We start from the raw sequence: 19,142 nt of genomic DNA, 5'->3' as shown, positions 1-19,142 counted from the left end.
TGCGGACCACACGTCCACAGCAGGATTTGACCTCGTTGACCGCTCCCTCCTCCTTGAAATGCTCTCCCAGCCCCCCTCACCTCAGGGCCACCTCCCTCTGCATTGCCTCACACCTCTCTGACCCCGGTCTCACAGGTGTTGCCCTGGGGCCCTCCTTGGCCCTCTCTTCTCTCCCTCTCTTCTTGAACCATCTTACCCACGCCTGTGGCTTCACTTAACACAAGATGCCAATATCCCCAATTTACGTCTCCAATTCCAGCTTCTTTATTGACTTTTCAGATCCATGTAGCAATTGCCTGCTGGACAGCTCCTCCTAGATGTCTCAAAGACACTCAAATTTGACATGATCAAAATGGAGCCAATGGCACAACCACTTTGGAGAACTATTCGGTGGCATCTTCTAAAGCTGAACATATGCACACCCCGTATACTTCCACGTATTTAAAAGTCAACAATATCCAAAACTGCACAGTGGTGCGAGGAGTTAAGACAGTGCTCACCCTTGGGGAGTAGTAACTGGAAGGGAGGATGAGGGGGCTTCTCAGTGCTGGTGATGTTGTTTCTCAACCTGCTTCTCACCTGGGTGCTAGTTACACAGCTGTGTTTGGCTTGTGCAAATTCATTGATTATGATTTACGCACTTTTCTGCCCATATGTTATACTCCAATGAAAAATTAAAACAAAACAAAACAGGACGCATCCTCTTCCCCATCAAGTGCCCCCTCTCCCTGGTGTTCTTTCTCTCTCAGAGAATAGTCTCAACTTCCCACTCAGTTGCCCAAGTCAGAAGCTTGGGGGTATTTCCCCACTGGGCTCCTTTCCTTATCACTCACATCCAATCTATTCCCAAATGCTATCACTCCGACCTCCTTACTATCTCTCAAGTCCACTCACTTCTCTCCACCCTCGCTGACTCTTCTCAACCCAGACCCAATTCCTCTCTTGCTTGGACTTCTTCAGTAGCCTCCCAGCCTCCAATCTTGTCCGCTCTGATTCATCCCCACACAGCAGCCAGAGGGACCCTTCTAGAATGAAAATCCACTCACGTCTCTCCCCTGATTAAAATCTTTCAGGGGTTCCCTATAGCCTCTAGATAAAGTTCATTCTCCTGCTTTGGGGTTCCAGGGGCTCTGTGTTCTGGGTCCCACCCAGACTCCACTCCTTCTTTACCCTTAGCCACCCCTCCCCCAGTGCTTTGCCCCAGGCAGTCCTATGAGCCACAGCTGGGAACCCCCTCCTTCCCCTCATCCCTGCCTTTCCTGGCCAAGACCCACACATCCTTCAGGCCTCAGCTCAGATATCCTCCTGCTTCTGTGATGGGTCCAGGCCTCCTTGGGCTGTCACAGCAGCATGTGCTGCCCCATCCTAATACACATCACACCATAGTGAAACAGGCTGCTTAGGTGTCCACTTCCCCACTGGACCTCGGGCTCCATGGTGGAAGGCATGCTGCCTGTCTTGTTCATCACTCCATCCCAAGCACCTAGTATAGGAGAGGCTCAGGAAAGATTTTTTGGATGGATGAAGGACTGCAGAAGCTGTCCAGGCTGCAAAGTGCTGGACGCCCGGGATTTGTCTCCAAGAGAGCTGGCGAGAAGGTAGAGGGGAGTTCCCCTCAAGGGACCAGAGTCCTAGAATTTAGAATCCCAGAACATCAGAGCTTGAAGGGACATCAGAGGCCAGCTAATAATCCACTTTCTGATTTACAAATGAGAAACCTAAGGGAAGGAGCCACTGGCTGGACAAGGATGGGTGGGAGGAGGAAGAGATGGTAGCTGCAGAGTAAGTGATGATGAAAAGTGAATATTTAGTGCTGATAGGGCTCCTAAAATAATACAGATAATATTCCTTCTGGGTATGATGGCCCCGCCCCTGCACTTGGCCCACTTCCCAGGTCTCCCCAGTGGAGCTGGACGCTGGCCTCCTTACATTGACCACTAGATGGCGTCAGTTCCCCAGGCAACGGGGAAAGCAAATGCTCCCGGCTCACCCTGTGGTTCCAGCCTCCTTCCCAGTTCCTCCCCTCAGACCCAGCGCTCTGTGAGCCCAGTGGCTGTGGCCGTGCTCAGCTGGCATGATACTCGGGCTCCAGGGAACAGCTTGCTTCAACAGGGTGCCTTTTCTCCTGCCAGGAGAGGGTGAGCAATGGACTGTGACCTGGTCATTGGCCAGCACTGCCAGCCTCCCAGAGGCTCTTGACATTCTGGCCTGCATCACCCCTCCACCCCGGGGCCGGATCTGGCCAGGCTGACACCTGCTCATCTTGTTGGCCCAGGCAAGGTGCAGTGGGTGGCACTGGTCCCATTGCATCCTCCAGCAACCTCACCACCCTGAGCCAGCAGTGGCTCCAGTCCTGCTGGCCTGACGGGCCCCTCTGAGGCGACTCATGGCCCCATCTGGAAAGCTGCTCCTGCTCCCACCCTGGAGTGGGACACCTCGATGCTGGCGCCTGCTCCATGCCTCTCCTTTTCCTAATCCTGCAAGCGTGCTCAGCCAAGATGATCCAGCCCTTCTCCAGTATTACAGAGTCTCATTTATTCATTCAACAAACATCTAGTAAGCACTGAGGTTGTGTGTGTCAGGATTGGCACTAGGAATCTGGAAGGTGGTTGAGAAGTGGACAGATACAGCTCCCGGTGTCTTGGAGGATGCAGTGCAATGGGGGACCAGATGTTAACTTCACATTACTAAGCAATTGTTTAATCACTAACTTATGTCCCTAATGCTGCAGTTTTAGTCCGTTTCTAAAACTCTTAGATTTTTTCAGAGCAGAATGGAGCATAGAAATTATCCTAAATAACCCACCACCATATTGTCATGATTTCAGGATTCCAGACTCCCAGTCCCTTGCTCATTCTCTTTACTCAGGAGCCTGCAGGTTGCGGTGCCGGTGAGGAGGGACAGGAGTGAGGCTTCTGTGAGGACCTCAGGAGGAAGACCGACTCTCTGCCATCTCTCAATCTCTCGGCCCTTCTGGGTCTAGGTTGATGAATGAATAAACGAACCTCTGAGAAGGGGCTTGCCCGACGCTGTCCCTTCTCTGTGGAGAGCTGGGGACTCCAAAGCAGGCCCTGCTGGTCTCTCCCGCTCCCATCCTGGGAGGGGGAGCTGGCCCGCCCAGTGCCCTTCCTGCCCCCAATGCCGCGGGCTCCCTAGGCGCCCTCTTGGCAACAGAACAGAGGGCATCCAGAGCGGGTGGCAACTCGCCCCGCCATGGGCTCGGAGCGGCGAGCGATAGGCGCTGGGGGGACGCGGAGATAGACAGACAGATAGCGCTCCCCTCGCCCGGCCCCCGCCCCCACCTTTCCCACACCTCGCCTCCCCGGAGCCGCTCAGACTTGGCGGGCACTCCTGCCCCTCGGCCTGCTAACCGTGGCCCTCTGTCTCCACCACCTGCAGCTCTCAAAGCCCTTGGAGTCGCTGGAAGCCTGCACCGGGGATCTGACTTTGGAAAGGGGCACAGAGCCCCCAGCACACTTGTCTCCCTGACAGAGTCCACGAAGGCGACCCCCCCTCCGCCCCCGCCCTCGACCCCGCTCAGTGCTTGGCGAGACTTGGGGAGGCCGCAGAGCCCAAGAGTGACCACAAGGTGGCGCGCTGGCACTGCGTGTCCCGGGACGCCAGGCAGGGGAAGCGGACAGGAGGAGAATTGACGCGGCAGCCTGTATGAAGGTTGTATGCAGCTAGGAACTGAGATTTGAAGGAGCTCCCCGATCCCCAGGGAAAAGGCGGAGAGCAGAATTGGTGGTAGAAGGGTGAAATGGGCTAGACGTTGGGAACAACTTGAATGACCCAGAAGCCTGGCCTTGTGAGCCAGACAGGATTAGGAGCTGGGGGTCCCCAGCAAGGGAAACCTCTTCTTCAGGGCCTTCTTGGGGAGACAGGGTTCAATGGCGCATCATGGTTCCCAGCTACTGGAGATTGGGAAGGTCCTGAGAGTTTTACACACATCTGCATACAACTACCCATTCACACACAGACACACCATCCCACGGCCCTCCACTCACACTGCTTACACACCCACATACACTGCTGCACTCTCACACATGCATTCCTGCACTCAGGTACATCTCTGTATACTGTGCAACACAGGAAATCCTCACATCACACACCCTAGCACACCTGTCCCATATACCTGATCTTTAAAAACGCCCACAATCCCCCAGTGCTGTCCCCAAAGCACAGACTCTGCCCCAAACTTACTGAAGCACACAGTCAGAGAGCCAGGCTGTATCCCATCCAACCCCATGGGGACCCCAGGTCCCCTGCACCGTCCAGCAAGCCTGGGCCATCTCTGAAACTGCACACACATAGTTACAGAAACAACTCCAATATCACCACCCGCAGGCAGTGCAACCCTACCCTCCCCAGAAGCCCGGAAATCCACACATATCTGCCCCCCACAGCCCCCTCCAACAGGACTCTCCCTGGACCCAGTTATGACTTTCATAAGCCCAAGGCACTTCTGCCTGATGGGCCCCCTCCTCTATTAAAAAAAAAAAATTTAAATTACATTTTATGAGTGCATTGAGGTAAAGACAATATATTATCATATATTCAAATATTTTCTTCAAAATTTCTTTTCTTATGATTTTAAAAGAAATTAAAACATTTTCCTGGGCCCTGGGTCCTCCCCACGTTAGGCACGTTTGTCTGCCTGTCATTTGCACAGCGCTGGCTCACACACACACATACATCCCACCTTGGACCACCTCCCTCCACAAACACCCAATGGCAAATTCCTCTCCTTTCCCATTGCACCTAAGCCCACCTCCCACCCCCAGCCGGGGAGACAGACAGACTGACAGATCCTGAGGGCTCTGCAAAACCACCCTCCCCCATCTCCTTCCTTCGGAGACACTGGGGGTTTTATCTGGGCTGGGGGAGGGAGCGACAGGAGGAGGAATGAGGGGGTGTGTGTGTGTGTGTGTGTGTGTGTGTGTGTTTTGGGTAACAACAAAGAATGGGGGAGAGTGAGGGGGGAGAGAGAGAGAGGGAGAGAAAGAACGACAGAGCGAAAGAGCATGTTTTGCCTCGAAGGCAAGACTTGCAGCCAATCAGAGCGTTGGAGCCTCCCTCGGCGACTCTACTATTGAGTCTATAACCGGCTGGCCGGGCGGAGCTGGCAGCATTTGACTGTGGCTTGGGACGCGACGAGAGGCGCGCAGCGACTGCCTGAAGGCCGGCGATGGTCTAAGCGCCCCTCGGCCTCCCCTCCCCCGAGGCTCTGCCGGGCCCTCCCCTCGCCATCCGGACACACACCCCCGCCTCGTCTCCTCCGCCTCCCCCTCGCTTCTGCCGGCTTCTGCGCTCCGCTCTGCGGCCGAGGCCAAACCCGGGGTGGCCCGGCGCCCGCCAGGATGAGTGGCTCCTTCGATCGCAAACTCAGCAGCATCCTCACCGATATCTCCAGCTCGCTTAGCTGCCATGCGGGCTCGAAGGACTCGCCCACCCTGCCCGAGTCTTCGGTCACTGATCTGGGCTACTACAGCGCTCCTCAGCACGACTACTACTCGGGCCAGCCCTACAGCCAGACCGTGAACCCCTACACCTACCACCACCAGTTCAATCTCAACGGGCTTGCAGGCACGGGCGCTTACTCGCCCAAGTCGGAATATACCTATGGAGCCTCCTACCGGCAATACGGAGCGTACCGGGAGCAGCCGCTGCCCGCCCAGGACCCAGGTGAGGACCACGGGGTCGCGGAAGGGTGGGAGACGCTGGAAGATGCCCGAGGGAGAGAAAGGCAGGGAACGGAAGCTGAAATCTAGGGGCGCGTCAAGGGTAAGAAAAGTACTGTGTGGAGTTAGAGAAGGTGGGCTAGATGACCCCCAGAGGGGACAGATGACCTTCCAGTCCTGAGACTGCACGCGTTCGGGGCGCGGTGGTCTCGGGCGAGGATCGCGGTGAACCGGGCGAGGGAGGAGAGGGCTGTGGCTGTCAGGGAACTTCCTAATCGAGGTGCTTTCGCGGGCACTTCAGCAAGGGGGCCTCCATCGGGTTGCACCGGGCTTTCGGGTAGGCAGCGGGGACTGGGAGCTCCAGGGACCCTCTGGATCTGGGCTGGGGAGGGGGGAAATGGTGAGGGCGACATGGAGAGAGACCCACAGAATTACGGGAAAACAGGGAAGCAGCGACTGAGAAGTAAAGAAGCTGAAAGAGAAAAGTGGAGACGCAGCAAAAGAGAAATGTGGAGGGACAAAGTGAGAGGAAGGAGAGAAGAAAGGAACAGAGGAACGGACGGAAAGAAAGAAGGATGGAAAGAGGAAAGAAGGAAGGAAGGAGTCTGTACTATCCTTGCAACTTTTCTGAAAATGTAAAACTATTCTAAAATAAAAAGTTAAAAAAAAAAAAAAAAGGGAAGGAAGAACGGACGGGAAAGAGCGAGAAAAGCGACTGCGGGCAAGGTGGGGGTGAGAAGGGGGCGGCCAGCAGCCGGGGGGCGAGGAGCTGCGAGGCTGGGAGGTGACCCGGGAGGCGTCGTGAGCGGAGCCGCCGCCGTCCCCGCCCGGGCGGTTGCTGGCGCCGGGGACCGCGCTCCGGGGCCGGGCGCGGAGCTGGGAGCCGGGAGCGCCGGGTCTTGGGCGCCGCCGGTCCGGCTCTGTCGCCGCGGCTCCCTCCCGCGGGCGCACAGCCGGGAAATCCAGGGGCGAGTCGGTGGGCTGGAGGTGGGGGACGTCCCGCCGGGCCCTGGGGGGCGCAGAGCCACAGGCCGAGGCTGAGCCGTCCCCCGCCCGGTGTGTTGTCCGCAGTTTCCGTGAAGGAGGAGCCGGAAGCCGAGGTGCGCATGGTGAACGGGAAGCCCAAGAAGGTCCGAAAGCCGCGCACGATTTACTCCAGCTATCAGCTGGCCGCCCTGCAGCGCCGCTTCCAGAAGGCCCAGTACCTGGCGCTGCCCGAGCGCGCCGAGCTGGCCGCGCAGCTGGGCCTCACGCAGACGCAGGTCAGTGTGGGGCGGTGGGGGGGCCGCGCGGGACCCCGGGGCTCTCCCGGCGCCGCTGAGCCGAGCCTGGCTGGCCTTTTAAAGTCCCTACAAGTCCCTGAAAACCTTGCCTGTGGGCAGGGAACCCCAAAGTCTCCCTTTCTGTTGGAAATCTCCGCATTAGCACATGTACAGGCGTGCATATTTGTGAACCCGTGCCCCTGTGTATGTCTGTCACAAGGAGAGGTGTCCTCCTCCCTCTGGCCCAGAGTCCCCAACTCCCACTGACCCCCAACAGTGCTGGTCACTCACTTAGTAGAAGTCCACAACGTGTCATACGCCCCCACCCCCCAGCCCTGGCTAGGCGTGTGTGTGTGTAGAGGTGTATACACACATGTATACACATGTGTGTTTGTTCACATGCTAATAGGTCTGTGTACACGTGGCAATGCTCACATAAGGAGTGCGACCTTTCAAAGGTCACTGTGTTTATAGATGGAGGGGCACATGTACGTGACTGTGCACGCTCTTGGGTGCATGTACACAAATTTGTGCCTGTATCAAAGCACCACATTCCTGCTCAGCACTCAAACGCTCCACCCCTTCCTCTGCCCCCAGCCAAGAGGAGGATAGGGACTCAGAGGTGGGAGCCCCACTCCCACCCTCAGCCTGTCCCTAAAGTCCCCAGCAGCCTGTCACTGCTCAGGGGAGGAGTGGTGGACGCCTGGCTCCCCACAGGTGTTGACAGGCAAGCCTGGGTTGCGGCTGCGTGGGGCCGGGTCCGCCGGGAATCTGGGTCAGCCGGTGAGGAGCTGATTCATTGTTTGTACCAGTCATGGGATGGGGAGTGGCAGGAGGAGGGGGAGATACCCCAAGGGAAATTTGGGCATCATGGCTCACCTGTTCCTGAGTCCCCAGGTCACCCCCATTAGCCAGCCCTGGAGGGCTCCTCCATACCCTAGTGTGTGTGAATGCCGGTGCTCATGTTTGTGGGGTGTTTATCTGGGTGTATCTGTGCATGCATGTATGTATCTTTATAGTTCAGCGTGTGTGTGTGAGGCTGTGAGTGGGTACGTTCCTCCGCATGGAGATGCTTATGTGGGTGTGTGTTTGTCTCTGTGTATCTGGGCGCCTCTGCTTATGGGTTTCTAATGTGAACAAAATGCCATAAACTGCCTAGCCCCCACTGGGCTGCCTTTTATTGAGTGCGTACTACATACCAGGCTGTTCTAAGTTCTTTGGCTGTCTTAAAGTCTTTGAGTGTCATAATGACCTTAGGAGGTAGGTAATAGTGCTGCCATCATCCCCATTTTGCAGATGAGAAAGGCAAGAACCAGAGAGGTTAAGTAACGCCCAAGGTGGCAGAGTGCAATTTGGACCCAGGTGGTTGAAGGATCCTAGCCACAGTTCTATCCCAGATAGCAAAAAGATGCTGGCCTGGAAGTCATGATGCCTGGGTTTTGTCTGGGACTTGTTGTGTGACATTGGGCGCCGGCCTTGCCCTCTGTAGCTGGGTTCCCTGTGGGGGTTTTCACCCAGCATGTTGAGAGGCTAATTCGCTCCCCCTTTCTTCTCTGGCGCAGGTGAAAATCTGGTTCCAGAACCGCCGCTCCAAATTCAAGAAGCTCTACAAGAATGGGGAGGTGCCCCTGGAGCATAGCCCCAACAACAGCGACTCCATGGCCTGCAACTCACCACCGTCACCCGCCCTCTGGGACACCTCCTCCCACTCCACTCCAGCCCCTGCGCGCAGTCAGCTGGCCCCGCCGCTCCCATACAGTGCCTCGCCCAGCTACCTGGACGACCCCACCAACTCCTGGTACCATGCACAGAACCTGAGTGGACCCCACTTACAGCAGCAGCCACCTCAGCCGGCCACCCTGCACCATGCCTCCCCCGGGCCCCCGCCCAACCCTGGGGCTGTGTACTGAGCACCCACCTGGCCTGAACCTCCCACGAAGGACCCCCGGGACCAGGCAGAAGGCGCCTCCGTCCTAGCCGACACTCAGGAATCATCGAGGAGCACAGGGGAAAGAGCAGCCCCTTCCCCCTTCCTTTGCCCCTTCCTCCAAGGACCTAAGAGCTTCCAGATGAAATTTGCATGGACCAAGGATGTCCCCTGAACCTCCCTCCCCCTGCCTAGACACTGGGGGTACCCCTCCAGATGTTGGGGCACTCCACTCCAGCTGGGACAGCTGTTCCCCTTCTGCTGCAGGAGCCTGGATTGGCTTTAAAGGGCCCATCATCTTCCAGCTTCGAAACCTTCATACTTGTTCCCCAGACTTGGGGACTGGGCAGACTGTGGAGCGTTTGTGGGGCCAGCCCGGGCTGGGACGCCAGGCTTTGTGGATTCTGGGACCTGCCAGGCCTGGTTCCTCTGAGCTACCTGTGGCTCCCCCCGTCCTGAGCATCCCCTCTGCCAAAAAGACATTGGACATCGTGACTGGGACTCAGGGTGAGGACCTCAACCAGCCCCTGCCCCGCACTTCTAGCCCTCATTTAAGATTTGAGGGTTAAACCAAAGAACCCCCCCCCCAAGTGAGAGAATCTTTTAATATTTGTGGCTTTAGAGGGAAGAACTCAAGGAGCCATCTCTTCTGCCTCTCTGGTCAGAGAGGAGGAGCGGGTCTCTGATGTTTCCTAAGGACCCATTTCTTATTCCATGTACAGGACTTTGCACAACTTTTGTTTTAAAAGCTGTTGAAAAAATAGGAAAACAAAGGGCATTGTTAACAGATAGGACCATCTCCCCTGCGCGGGTGTCTCTGCTCTGTGCCCCGCCCCGCCACCGCTTCCTCTCCTTCAGTAAGTTGATAGTTTTGGCGCCAACCCCCAAATCTCCCAGGAGAAATACCAGGCAAGACAACCCCCAAAACACCCTCTTTCTGGTGGCCTTGGAAACAGATGGCTCCCGCTGAGATGGAGAATGTCGGGTGAGGTGCACGGGGAGAGGGGGAGGATTATAACCCGGTGCCTTTAGGGGTGAGGGGGTGTCTGGAGGGCTGGTGGCGCTGCCCCTCCTTGTCCCAGACGTCCCCTTGGAGCTAACTTTCCTCCACCCCTCGTGTGGTCAAGCATCGAAGCGAAGGAGAGGTAGAAGACTGTAGCTATATATATAGTATGTATTTTTTTTAAGAGCAACAGAGAAGCAGCCTCCTCCCTACTGTGGTTTCCTATTTATGTGGCCCTTTCCTCTTGGATGTACCTGCCTGTGCGTTGCAAGCCGAGAGAAACAGGGATGTGGGCTCTGGCTGGATTCGGGTTTAGTGGGAGGCTCAGCAGAGAGGAGAGACATGGTAGGTCTCGAAGAGTCCCACCCTAAGGGACAGGAACGAAGCCAGCTCCCACTCCCTCCCAGCCTTCTCATTTCTCCTTTCTTACTGGACCCATCTTTATATATAAAGTTAATAAAAAAGAAGAAAATGACCGCTGAGCTCTTTGAACTGGAGGCTGGAGACAGACAGCTCTCGGGGAGGGCCTGGGAGTTGGGGAAGGTGTTCGGTGGGGACGGAGCTCTGCGCCTCCAGGGTGACAGGCGCTCCTGACCCGGTGGCTGCCCCCAACCTGGGCAGGTCTGGGTGGGTGGGAGGCTCCCAGCCATGGCCTCCCTGACTCCACTCTGCTTGGCGGCTTGGCGTTCCCTGCCAGTCAGCTGGCCTCCACCACTGCCGCCGCCGCCGGGTCACCTCAGGGCTGCTCTTTGATCTTGGGCTCACACGAAGACATGCTTGCACACGTGTGTAAACCCCCTGCCTCCACACCCAGGCACTCCCTGGCCCCTCACCCTCCTGTCTATCCCTTCCAGCTTGGGGCGAGGGTGGAGCCTCAGGCGGGGGAACACCACTGCTCCCACAGCTGGCAAGGACCCCAGGTCATTGGGATCTAGGCTGGAAGATGGAGATGAGGGGGTTCTGTGTTTACCTTCTGGTGGGGGGGGGGGGCTCGGGCCCTGACTCAGAGGCTTTTTGCTGCTGCCGCTGACTGCTTGGGCCCGCATTGCTGCCATCCTCCTCTTCCAGCTGCCCAGCTCCAAGACCTTGGAGACGGAGAGCTGGAGGCGGTAGAATGAATGGAGGTGGGTGTGAGCAGCACGTCTTGGAGCAGATGGGAGACAGCACGAATGCATGCACACACTTGGGAAGCCACCTGTCTTATACACACACGTGTACCGAGACACACGATGACATCTCTCCATCATCGCACGTACGTGGACTCCTGCTTGAGGTAAACGTGTCATCATCTACAGGCACAGGCATAGACACAAACCCACTCCTGAGACACCTTCGCATCACACAAATGTATAAAGCCAAAGCCATAACACTCGAAGAGATAGAGGCCCCCAATACACAGGTGTGCAAACACACATTGCTCAGATCACCCCAACATCACACGCAGGCACACGTGCATGCATGCACACACACGTGGGGCCAGTGGCAGCTCCCTGTACTGGAAAAAGTCTTAGATTGAGAATCAGCAACACCACTCAGCAGCTGAGGTGACCCAGCTCATCCTGAAGCCTCCCCATCAGGCACTCAGTTTCCTCATCTGTCAAATGGGGACAATAATCCCCACCCTGTTGTCCTCTGGCGCACTGGTGAGGCACAAAGCAGAAGGATGAGAAGGCAGAAGGAGGGGGTCTCAGTCACCGAAGGACCTGCTTAGACAGCAGTCACAGGTACACAGATGGACGAAGGGTTCTCGGGGGGGGGGGGGGGGGGGGGCTCCAGAACAGTGGGGCCCTCCATGCTCCCACTCCACCCCTTCCCTCTCAGAAGGCAGGCCTTCCCCTCCCCCCATGCCTGAGGGAGGCGGAAGGGAGGAGGGCCTTCAGCCCACGACGCCAGCCAGCCGGGCTGGCAAGGGTTAAGTGGCAGCTGCCAGGCGGGGCTGAGCTGAGCAGTTTGGTTTGAGGGCTGCGTGCAGGCAGGAGCAGCGAGGCGGCAGCCGGGCAGACTTGCTGGAGACACTGCATTTTATTAGGGCTGGGCTGCCAGCAAAGGGAGGGAGAGGGAAAAAAAGGGCAGAAAGAGAGAGGAAGGAAGGAGGGAGGCTGGGCGGGCAGGCTGGCGGGCGGGCGGGCTGCTGCGGGATGAAAGGATGTTGTAAGCTCCCTGATTCCTCCCTGCTCATCCCTGCTCTGTCAGGCTGGATTAACTGCCCGGGTGACCTCCCGTGGAGGTCAGCCCCACCCCTGACCTCCCCTTCCTCCTCTCCTCACCTCCAGGCCAGTCAGGCACCCTCTTTGCCAACTTTGGTGGTGGTGGCGGGGGCACGAGGACAGGAGCTTGGGTGGGGGACCTGGCAGAGTGCCAGGGCAGGGCTGCTGAGCCCATCTTTTGCCAGGTGCTTCTTAACGATACCTAGTGCCTCGTGACAACCTTCAGGGAAGAAGGAGGGGCTAGGGGACCCCTGTCTGCCCTGAGGGTCACTATTCTCTAAACCTTAGTAACAGCTGGCATTTGCTAAACTCATCCTCTGTGCCAGGCACTTTGCTCGTGATCCTCACAACAGACTGGGAGGTGGGTGGTATAGAACCCATTTTTTGGATGGGGAAACTGAGGCTCAGAGAGGTCTGGTCTCCATCGAGGTCATATAACTAATACATGGCAATACTGGGTTTGAACCCAGGTCTGTCTGGGGAATGGGTGCTCTTAATAGGCTTTTCTGTAGCTCAGTTTACTAAGACGCCCCAGGGCAGAGTGTCAGTGAGCTGGAGCCACCGCAGCTCCGCCCACCCCACCACCAGTCCTGCTCCCTGGGTTCTTCCCTGGGAGGAGAAGCGGAGGGGGAAGAGGCTGGGCTTCTTCCCCCTGGGCTGGTCCTAGGAAAAGCTTAATGTGCACGCTGGAGTCAGCTGACCTGGACAGGATCTTGCCTCCACCACGTTACTGACTGTGTGATCTTGGGCAAGTCGCTTCACCTTTCTAAGCCTCAGTTTCCTCATCTCTAATGTAGGGATAACGCCACCTACCCAGCAGGGTTGTTGAGAGGATTAAATGGGATAACGTGAGTAAAATGCTTAACAAGGTACTAGCACAAGGTGAGTACTGCTCAGTTAATGAAAGTTGCTGTTGATGATGGTGATGGGGAGATGGGGCTTATTCCCCTCCTCACCTCCTGCCCCATCCCACCTTCCCATACCCCCATTCAAACTCAGGCCCTTGGCTGTACTTGCCACCTTGGTTGATCACCCATCTCTAGGTGCACTCCCCAAAGGGATAAGTCAACCAATATTTATTGAGCACCTGCCATATGCCAGGCAGTTCTAGGAGCTGGTGCAAGAGATGACCGAAGCCTGGGGAAGGGAGGCACAGACCTGTGCTAGGAGCTCCAGGGCCAGAAGCAGGGCCCACCTTGAAGAGGCCCCCAGGTGGGCAAACCTGACACAGTCAGGTAGGACTGGACGGGCTGTCAGAGGAAAGGGCACAGGCACTTGGTGGCAGGTGGGAAGGAAATCTGGAAAGGCTTCATGGAAGAGGTGGTATTTGAATTATGCCTTGAAAGAAGGATGGCAGCATGACAGGCAGAGCTGGGGGTCTGGGAACATACTCCCTGGAGATCCCACCTCTGGAATAACTCCCCTTCCAGGACTCATGGGGTGGAGAGAAAGGAGGCTTATGGGAGAGCCTGAGCAGCTGCCACGTGGATCTTGGTGGGTTGGCTAGAGCCAATGCTGAAGGGAGGGCAGGCATGGATCCAGAGGGTCCCTAAATCCTTCCCTGGGTGCTGAGCTCTGAGAAGGGCCAGGGTCTGGCAGTTCCCAGCCCCTCGGATGTGCCAGCAGCTGCCCTAACACCGTGAGCTTGGGGAAAGGAAGCTCCTTGACCCCATTCTGGGAGGAGACAGCGCTTGCCCTTCTCCCTTGGGGACGTGGATGAGAAGGGTAGTCTTCACCAGTGTCCCTGAGGCCCCTCCCTTCAAGGGGTCCCAGGCACTAGGGGTTCTTAGAGACCTCATCCCAATTCAGCCTCCATACACCATCCGCCTCAGAAACACACTCTCACGACCACTTACTCCCCAGTCCAGAAGAGTCCCCCACCTCGTGGGGAAGGGGGTCCTGGGCAGCTGAGACAGGACCCCAGGTGCGCAGCCTCCCAGCCCCTAGGTGAGGGCTCTGGTTGGCTAGCTCAGGCCGAGTTGCATCAACCAAGCCCAGAGGGGATGGAAGAGGAGTGAGGGGAGGGGAAGGGGAGAAGGGAGGGGGGAGGAGAGGGGAGCTTTCAGCCAGCACCCTGGCCTCTGTTTTTCCAGCTTTAATTGCAGCGTTAATCACCTTAATAAGCTGTTTACCAACCACCCATCAGCCTGAGACTGGGAGACTGAGAAGCCAAAAAGTGCTTGTAGATGTTTCCTCTGCGGCTGGGGGAAGGCGGCGGGAGGTCAGTGTTGATGGGGGCCCTGGGGGTGGCTTGGGGCAGAGGGAGCAGGGAGGGGGCTGATGGAGCAGGCTGAGGCCAGGGAGTCAGGAAGGCTGGCCTCCAGCTCTTCCAAGGGGCCAGCGCCCTCCCGCACAAGCCTTTGAGTCAGCTCCTCAGACATCCAGCCTGAGTCCCCAGCTCCCATCTTTCTCCTCTGTCACTAAGCCACGCTGGTCACTACTAACTGGGTGACTCTTTCCAGGCTCCTAGTCCGAGCTCTGTGGAGGCACAGCCTGCATCTCACCTTCTTTTCTGCCTCATCTGGGCGTGGACCACATGGAGTTTTTTTGTTCACCCGGGGGAGGGTTGTGGGCTGCAAGGCCAGGGGCTCAGGGAAGGCTATTATACCAAGCCCTGGGGGCAGAGCTGGGGAGGATCTGAACTGGGGACATGAGGGATGAGGGACCTGGGCATGCTCACCCGCACACGCTCCCACCCCACGTGCCTAGCGCAGGCTGGAGGGGCAGGACCCTCAGTGGACATCAAATGTCTGAATGAATAAATGAAGCGATGGGGAGCTCTTGGGCCCCCTCACACAATCGCTGTCAGCAGCAGCTGCCACTCCCATCAGAGAGGGCGCTGTGAGGCTGAGGAGGAAATAGTAACTGCCCCCCTCTCTCGGCTGTTGGGGGTTACATGAGACGACAAAGGGAAAGCCAGTACCCAACCGTTCCTCTGAGCAACTGCAGGAGCTAACAGTGGTTGCACCCTCACTGGGCATTATCTCATCTAACCCTCAGGAAGCAGCCCCACAGAGACTGTGCGAAGTGCCCGAGGTCACACAGCAAATGAGGGGCAGTGCTGTGAGTGCCTGCCAGGGCTCCTCTGCCTACACTGGCCACATCTGGACAGGCACTACTAAGGGGGCTCCTAAACCCTGGCCCCCAGACTGTGGAACCAAGAGTGTTCTCTGGATGGCAGGCAGGTGGGACCCAGTGATCTGACCATCTTCCCCCACCCCCCACCGCACTGCTGTTCTTGAGTTAGCTCAGTCCGCTGGCTGGTGAATTTAAGGGGCTTCCTGGGGTAGGGGTGAGGGGTATGGAATTGGCCTCTTGAGCCCCTGAGAGTCCTGGGAAGCTCAGAGGCCCTGGAAGCACTAGGGAAGTGCTTCTGGGTCTGGAGTCTAGTGGCTGCTCTCTGCCCTGGGGGGCAGTCCAAGAGAAGGTGGGGATGAGGGGCCCAGGGCAGCCAGGTTAGGCACCCAGCAAGGAGACAAACCTGGGGAGGGGGCTGGCAGAGGGCGGGGCCTTGAGGCCCAAATTCCTGGGTTGTCTCCTGGGGCAAATCAGAGCAGGAATGGAAATGTCTGCTGAGTAAGCAGGGAACAGAGACTCCACACCCTGGAGGATTAGCTGGGGCAGGGGAGGGGGCACCCCCCCCCATCCTGGCAGTTCACCTTACACCTGGCAAACGGCAGCAGCGTGCCCTTCCCTGCGCACTGAGGGCGCCTAGCCACGTCATGCGATGCGTGTGGCACCATCCCACGCCCACTCCTCGGGCCAGTCAGGCCTGCCCTGAGCTCAGGAATCACCCATTGGGAGGTGGTGACGTGCCCCTGGCTAAGGGATGGTGGGGGGAAGCTGAGGAAAACAGGAGGCCAGAGGGAGCAGGAGGCTGGCTGGTAAGGAAGGGAAGCGGGAGAAAATTGCTCCCAAGTGCAGACTCAGATCCTCCCAAGATCTGGGCAGGGAAGATGCTAACTGAGCACCCACTATGCACCAAGCCCCATACCAGGAACTTTCACAGGCACTGTCTCATTTAATCCTCTCAACTGCCTGGCATGGTTAGCGCCACGATTATCCCACTTCACAGGTGAGAGAACTGAGGCTCTGAGAGGTTCAATAGCTTCCCCTAAAGTTCCCCAGTGAATTGGAAGCAGGAATTCTGAATCCCTGGTCTGGGGGCCTCTCACTACCCCATGATCTCCAAGACTGAAATGGAGAGAAAGAGTGGAGGGGGCCAGGCTCAGCCTTTCTTCTTGTTTCCAGGCTTGCCCTGTGCCCTTAGAGACATCAGGATTGATGTCATTCCATAGACTGGGACACATGTGTCCAAACAGGCACACGTAGCACAAACCTGACCTCAAACCCTGACTTTGACACTTACTAGCTGTGTAACCTTAAGTAAGTCACTTGCCCTCTCTGAGCCTCACTTTCCCTCATCTATAAAATGGAGCTAATCATACCTATCTTGTAGGGCTGCTGAGGAAATTAAATGAGATACACATAAAAGGCTTAGCACAAAGCTTGGCACAATGACGGGAGCTCAGCATATGATGCTGTCAGTTTTTTTTTTCTTTTCTTCTTCTTCTCCCCAAAGCCCCCCAGTATGTAGTTGTATATTGTAGTTGTAGGTCCTTCTGGTTGTGCAATGTGGGACGCCACCTCAGCATGACCTGATGAGCTGTGCGAGCCCAGGATCCAAATCGGTGAAACCCTGGGCCGCTGAAGTAGAGCAGACGAACTTAAGCACTGGGCCAGGGGGCCGGCCCCCTATGCTGTCAGTTTTAGATGCAACCAGCCTCTGTGCAGTCAGGACACTCCTCAGTTGCCCTAGGGAGCTCCTGGCACCTCAAGGGGCCCAAAGTTTGCCCCTCCTTCTCCATAGGGGGAGGTCTCATACTGGGAATTCCTCCTTCTACTGGGAAAGTGCTTTCTGGATTCCAACCTAAGTCTGCCATGCTTCAGATGTAATGGACAGAGTCATGCGCTGGGCCTTAGCACCAGCAGAAGAGAAGAGGGCAGAGGTCAATCTCTTTCAGTTACTAATCAGCTAAAGAGCTGCTCTCCACATCTACAAACTTACAGTATCTTATTATTTTGTGTTTCCATTCTAACAGGAAGATATTTTCTTATTTATCACTGGACTAGAAAACAGCTACTAATGTCTTATATTTATCTTATATCCAGCCACTATACCAAATTTTTCTTAATTCTGCAAGTTCCTTTTTCCCCCTAGAGTCTCTTGAATTTTCTAGGTATACAATCAAATATCAACAAAAAGAAATGGTTTTATCTCTGCTTTTTAGCCAAGTGGGAGGGATTCTGGGGTTACAGGAGGGATAACCTTTTATGAACGAAGAGTCAGGGGCCTCGTCTGCCTCTGTAGCTCTGACCTAGGCGGGTGCTGGGTGGTCTCACCTCTTCTGGCACCTTCTCACCTGGGGGGTACCCAGAGGGCTATCCTGGGAGCATGACCAGACTTCTTGGCTTTTTAGCCAGCCTCCTGCACAACTTCCTCCCCTCTTCACAAGGCAGCTTCCATCCAGCCCACCATTCATGCTGCTGGGTGCCTGGGGAAGACAGCCAGACCAGGCTTCTGCTCACAGGTGGACACCAACGGAGGAGCAGGGGCACTTGGACAAGACCCCTCATGGTCAGAGAAGGTTTTTCTTCCTTGGCGGTCAGAGATAACGACTGATCCTTGCTGAATCCTTCCCGTATTATAGTGCCTTTTGGGTTTTAACTCAACGAGTCCTCACAACAACTCTGTGAAGCCCATGCTATCATCATCTTCATGTCCCAGATGAGGAAGGGGAGGGACAGAGAGGGTAGGAAACTTGCCCCAGGTCACAGAGTTGGACTTGAACTCAGGCATCTGGCTCTTTAGTATTTTGTATCCCTGACGATGGCACTATACTCTTCACCAGTTTGTGACAAGCTGGTGCGTCAGAGGAGAATTTAGGTGGATGGGGGAAGAGGGACAATTTCAGCACCAACTTGACTTGGCCAGGGAGAAGGGCTAAGTCTCCACGCCCTCTGGCATGCCTGGTATATTTCACAATTTACTAAGGGTGCACTCTCCCTGTCTACCTGTCTCCACAACCTTCTGAGATGCTGTAATCATTATCCCCACTGCGTAGGTGAGGAAATAAAGACCCAAAAAGGTAAAGTGACTTGCCTAAGGCCTCTCAGCTGTGTGTCTGCATTCCAAACACTCCACAAAGTCTCTCTAGAGGAGACAAATTCTATTTTTCAAGGGACCAGGGGGAATAATGCTTCCTGTTCAAATGGGGCTGCCAAAGGGCTGGGAGTGGGAGGGACCCAAAGCCAGGGATGGGTCCCAGGGCAGATTCAGGCTTCGGAGAGGGAGGGAGCAGGACTTGAGGAGGTCACAGGGGTGGAAGAAGCCTGCCTTGGTGGATCCAGCTGATCCCCCTGGGCTTGGGGAATGTGACAGGAGCGCAGCAGAGGCATGTCAGGAACCTCCCGCAGTCTGGCTTCCCCCAGGATCTGTTGGAGCAAAGAATTCCCGGTGGCTCCAGGGCTGGGAGGAGAGCGTGCGGCAGGCTCCAGCTTGCAGAGACAGAGAAAGCCTCCCCTGGGTCCAATTTGAAAGGAGTGGTCTAGTGGTTCTGAGGCAGGCACAGGGGGCAGTAGGAGGCATGGGACCTGGGCAAGGGTCACATGCCCCCATCTACTCTTAGTACTCTGCCCAACTCCACACTCTAGGGCCCTCGACCCCATAGAGAGTGGGAGCAGGGCTGGGGGAGGGGTGATCAGGCAGAGGAAGGAACCACTGAATGGGGGAGCCCCAGTCTGAGAGGGGAGGCCAGTGCTCTGCTCTCTGACAATCACCAGTCTGAGGGAAGAGTACAAGTCCTGAGGGGTTGGGCAAAACAGCACAGAGAAGGTGATCACAGGTGGCTTCTAGGCCCAGGGGTTTCCTGAGCAGAGTGGGGGAAGAATCATGTCCCAGAAGAATCATGTCCTCAGAAGAATCATGATCTGAGGGGGATAAACCAGATGCCATGCTCCAGGCCTCACGATTTGACCTGTATGTTACTCATCAGCTTGAAG

The 19,142-nt window shown here is 56.4% G+C and overlaps 1 protein-coding gene across 1 annotated transcript; it reads left to right on the top strand.

The window, feature by feature from the left end:
* The first annotated feature begins 4,788 nt into the window (after positions 1–4,788).
* Positions 4,789–10,348, top strand: DLX3 (distal-less homeobox 3). Its single transcript, XM_001918194.5, has 3 exons — positions 4,789–5,685; positions 6,753–6,943; positions 8,506–10,348. The coding sequence occupies exons 1-3, from the start codon at positions 5,361–5,363 to the stop codon at positions 8,851–8,853; spliced, it is 864 nt and encodes a 287-aa protein (XP_001918229.2). The 5' UTR covers positions 4,789–5,360; the 3' UTR covers positions 8,854–10,348.
* Positions 10,349–19,142: the final 8,794 nt, after the last annotated feature.

This window comes from Equus caballus, chromosome 11 (genome assembly GCF_041296265.1).
Source record: "Equus caballus isolate H_3958 breed thoroughbred chromosome 11, TB-T2T, whole genome shotgun sequence".
Classification (NCBI taxonomy): domain Eukaryota; kingdom Metazoa; phylum Chordata; class Mammalia; order Perissodactyla; family Equidae; genus Equus; species Equus caballus.
The sequence above is the reverse complement of the archived record's forward strand: the minus strand, read 5'-3'. Positions and strand labels throughout refer to the sequence as shown.

Coding starts and splice junctions, on each gene's coding strand:
- DLX3 (XM_001918194.5), top strand. CDS start 5,361: ATGAGTGGCTCCTTCGATCGCAAACTCAGCAGCATCCTCACCGATATC. Junction 5,686..6,752: donor GCTGCCCGCCCAGGACCCAG/GTGAGGACCACG, acceptor TGTTGTCCGCAG/TTTCCGTGAAGGAGGAGCCG. Junction 6,944..8,505: donor TGGGCCTCACGCAGACGCAG/GTCAGTGTGGGG, acceptor TCTCTGGCGCAG/GTGAAAATCTGGTTCCAGAA.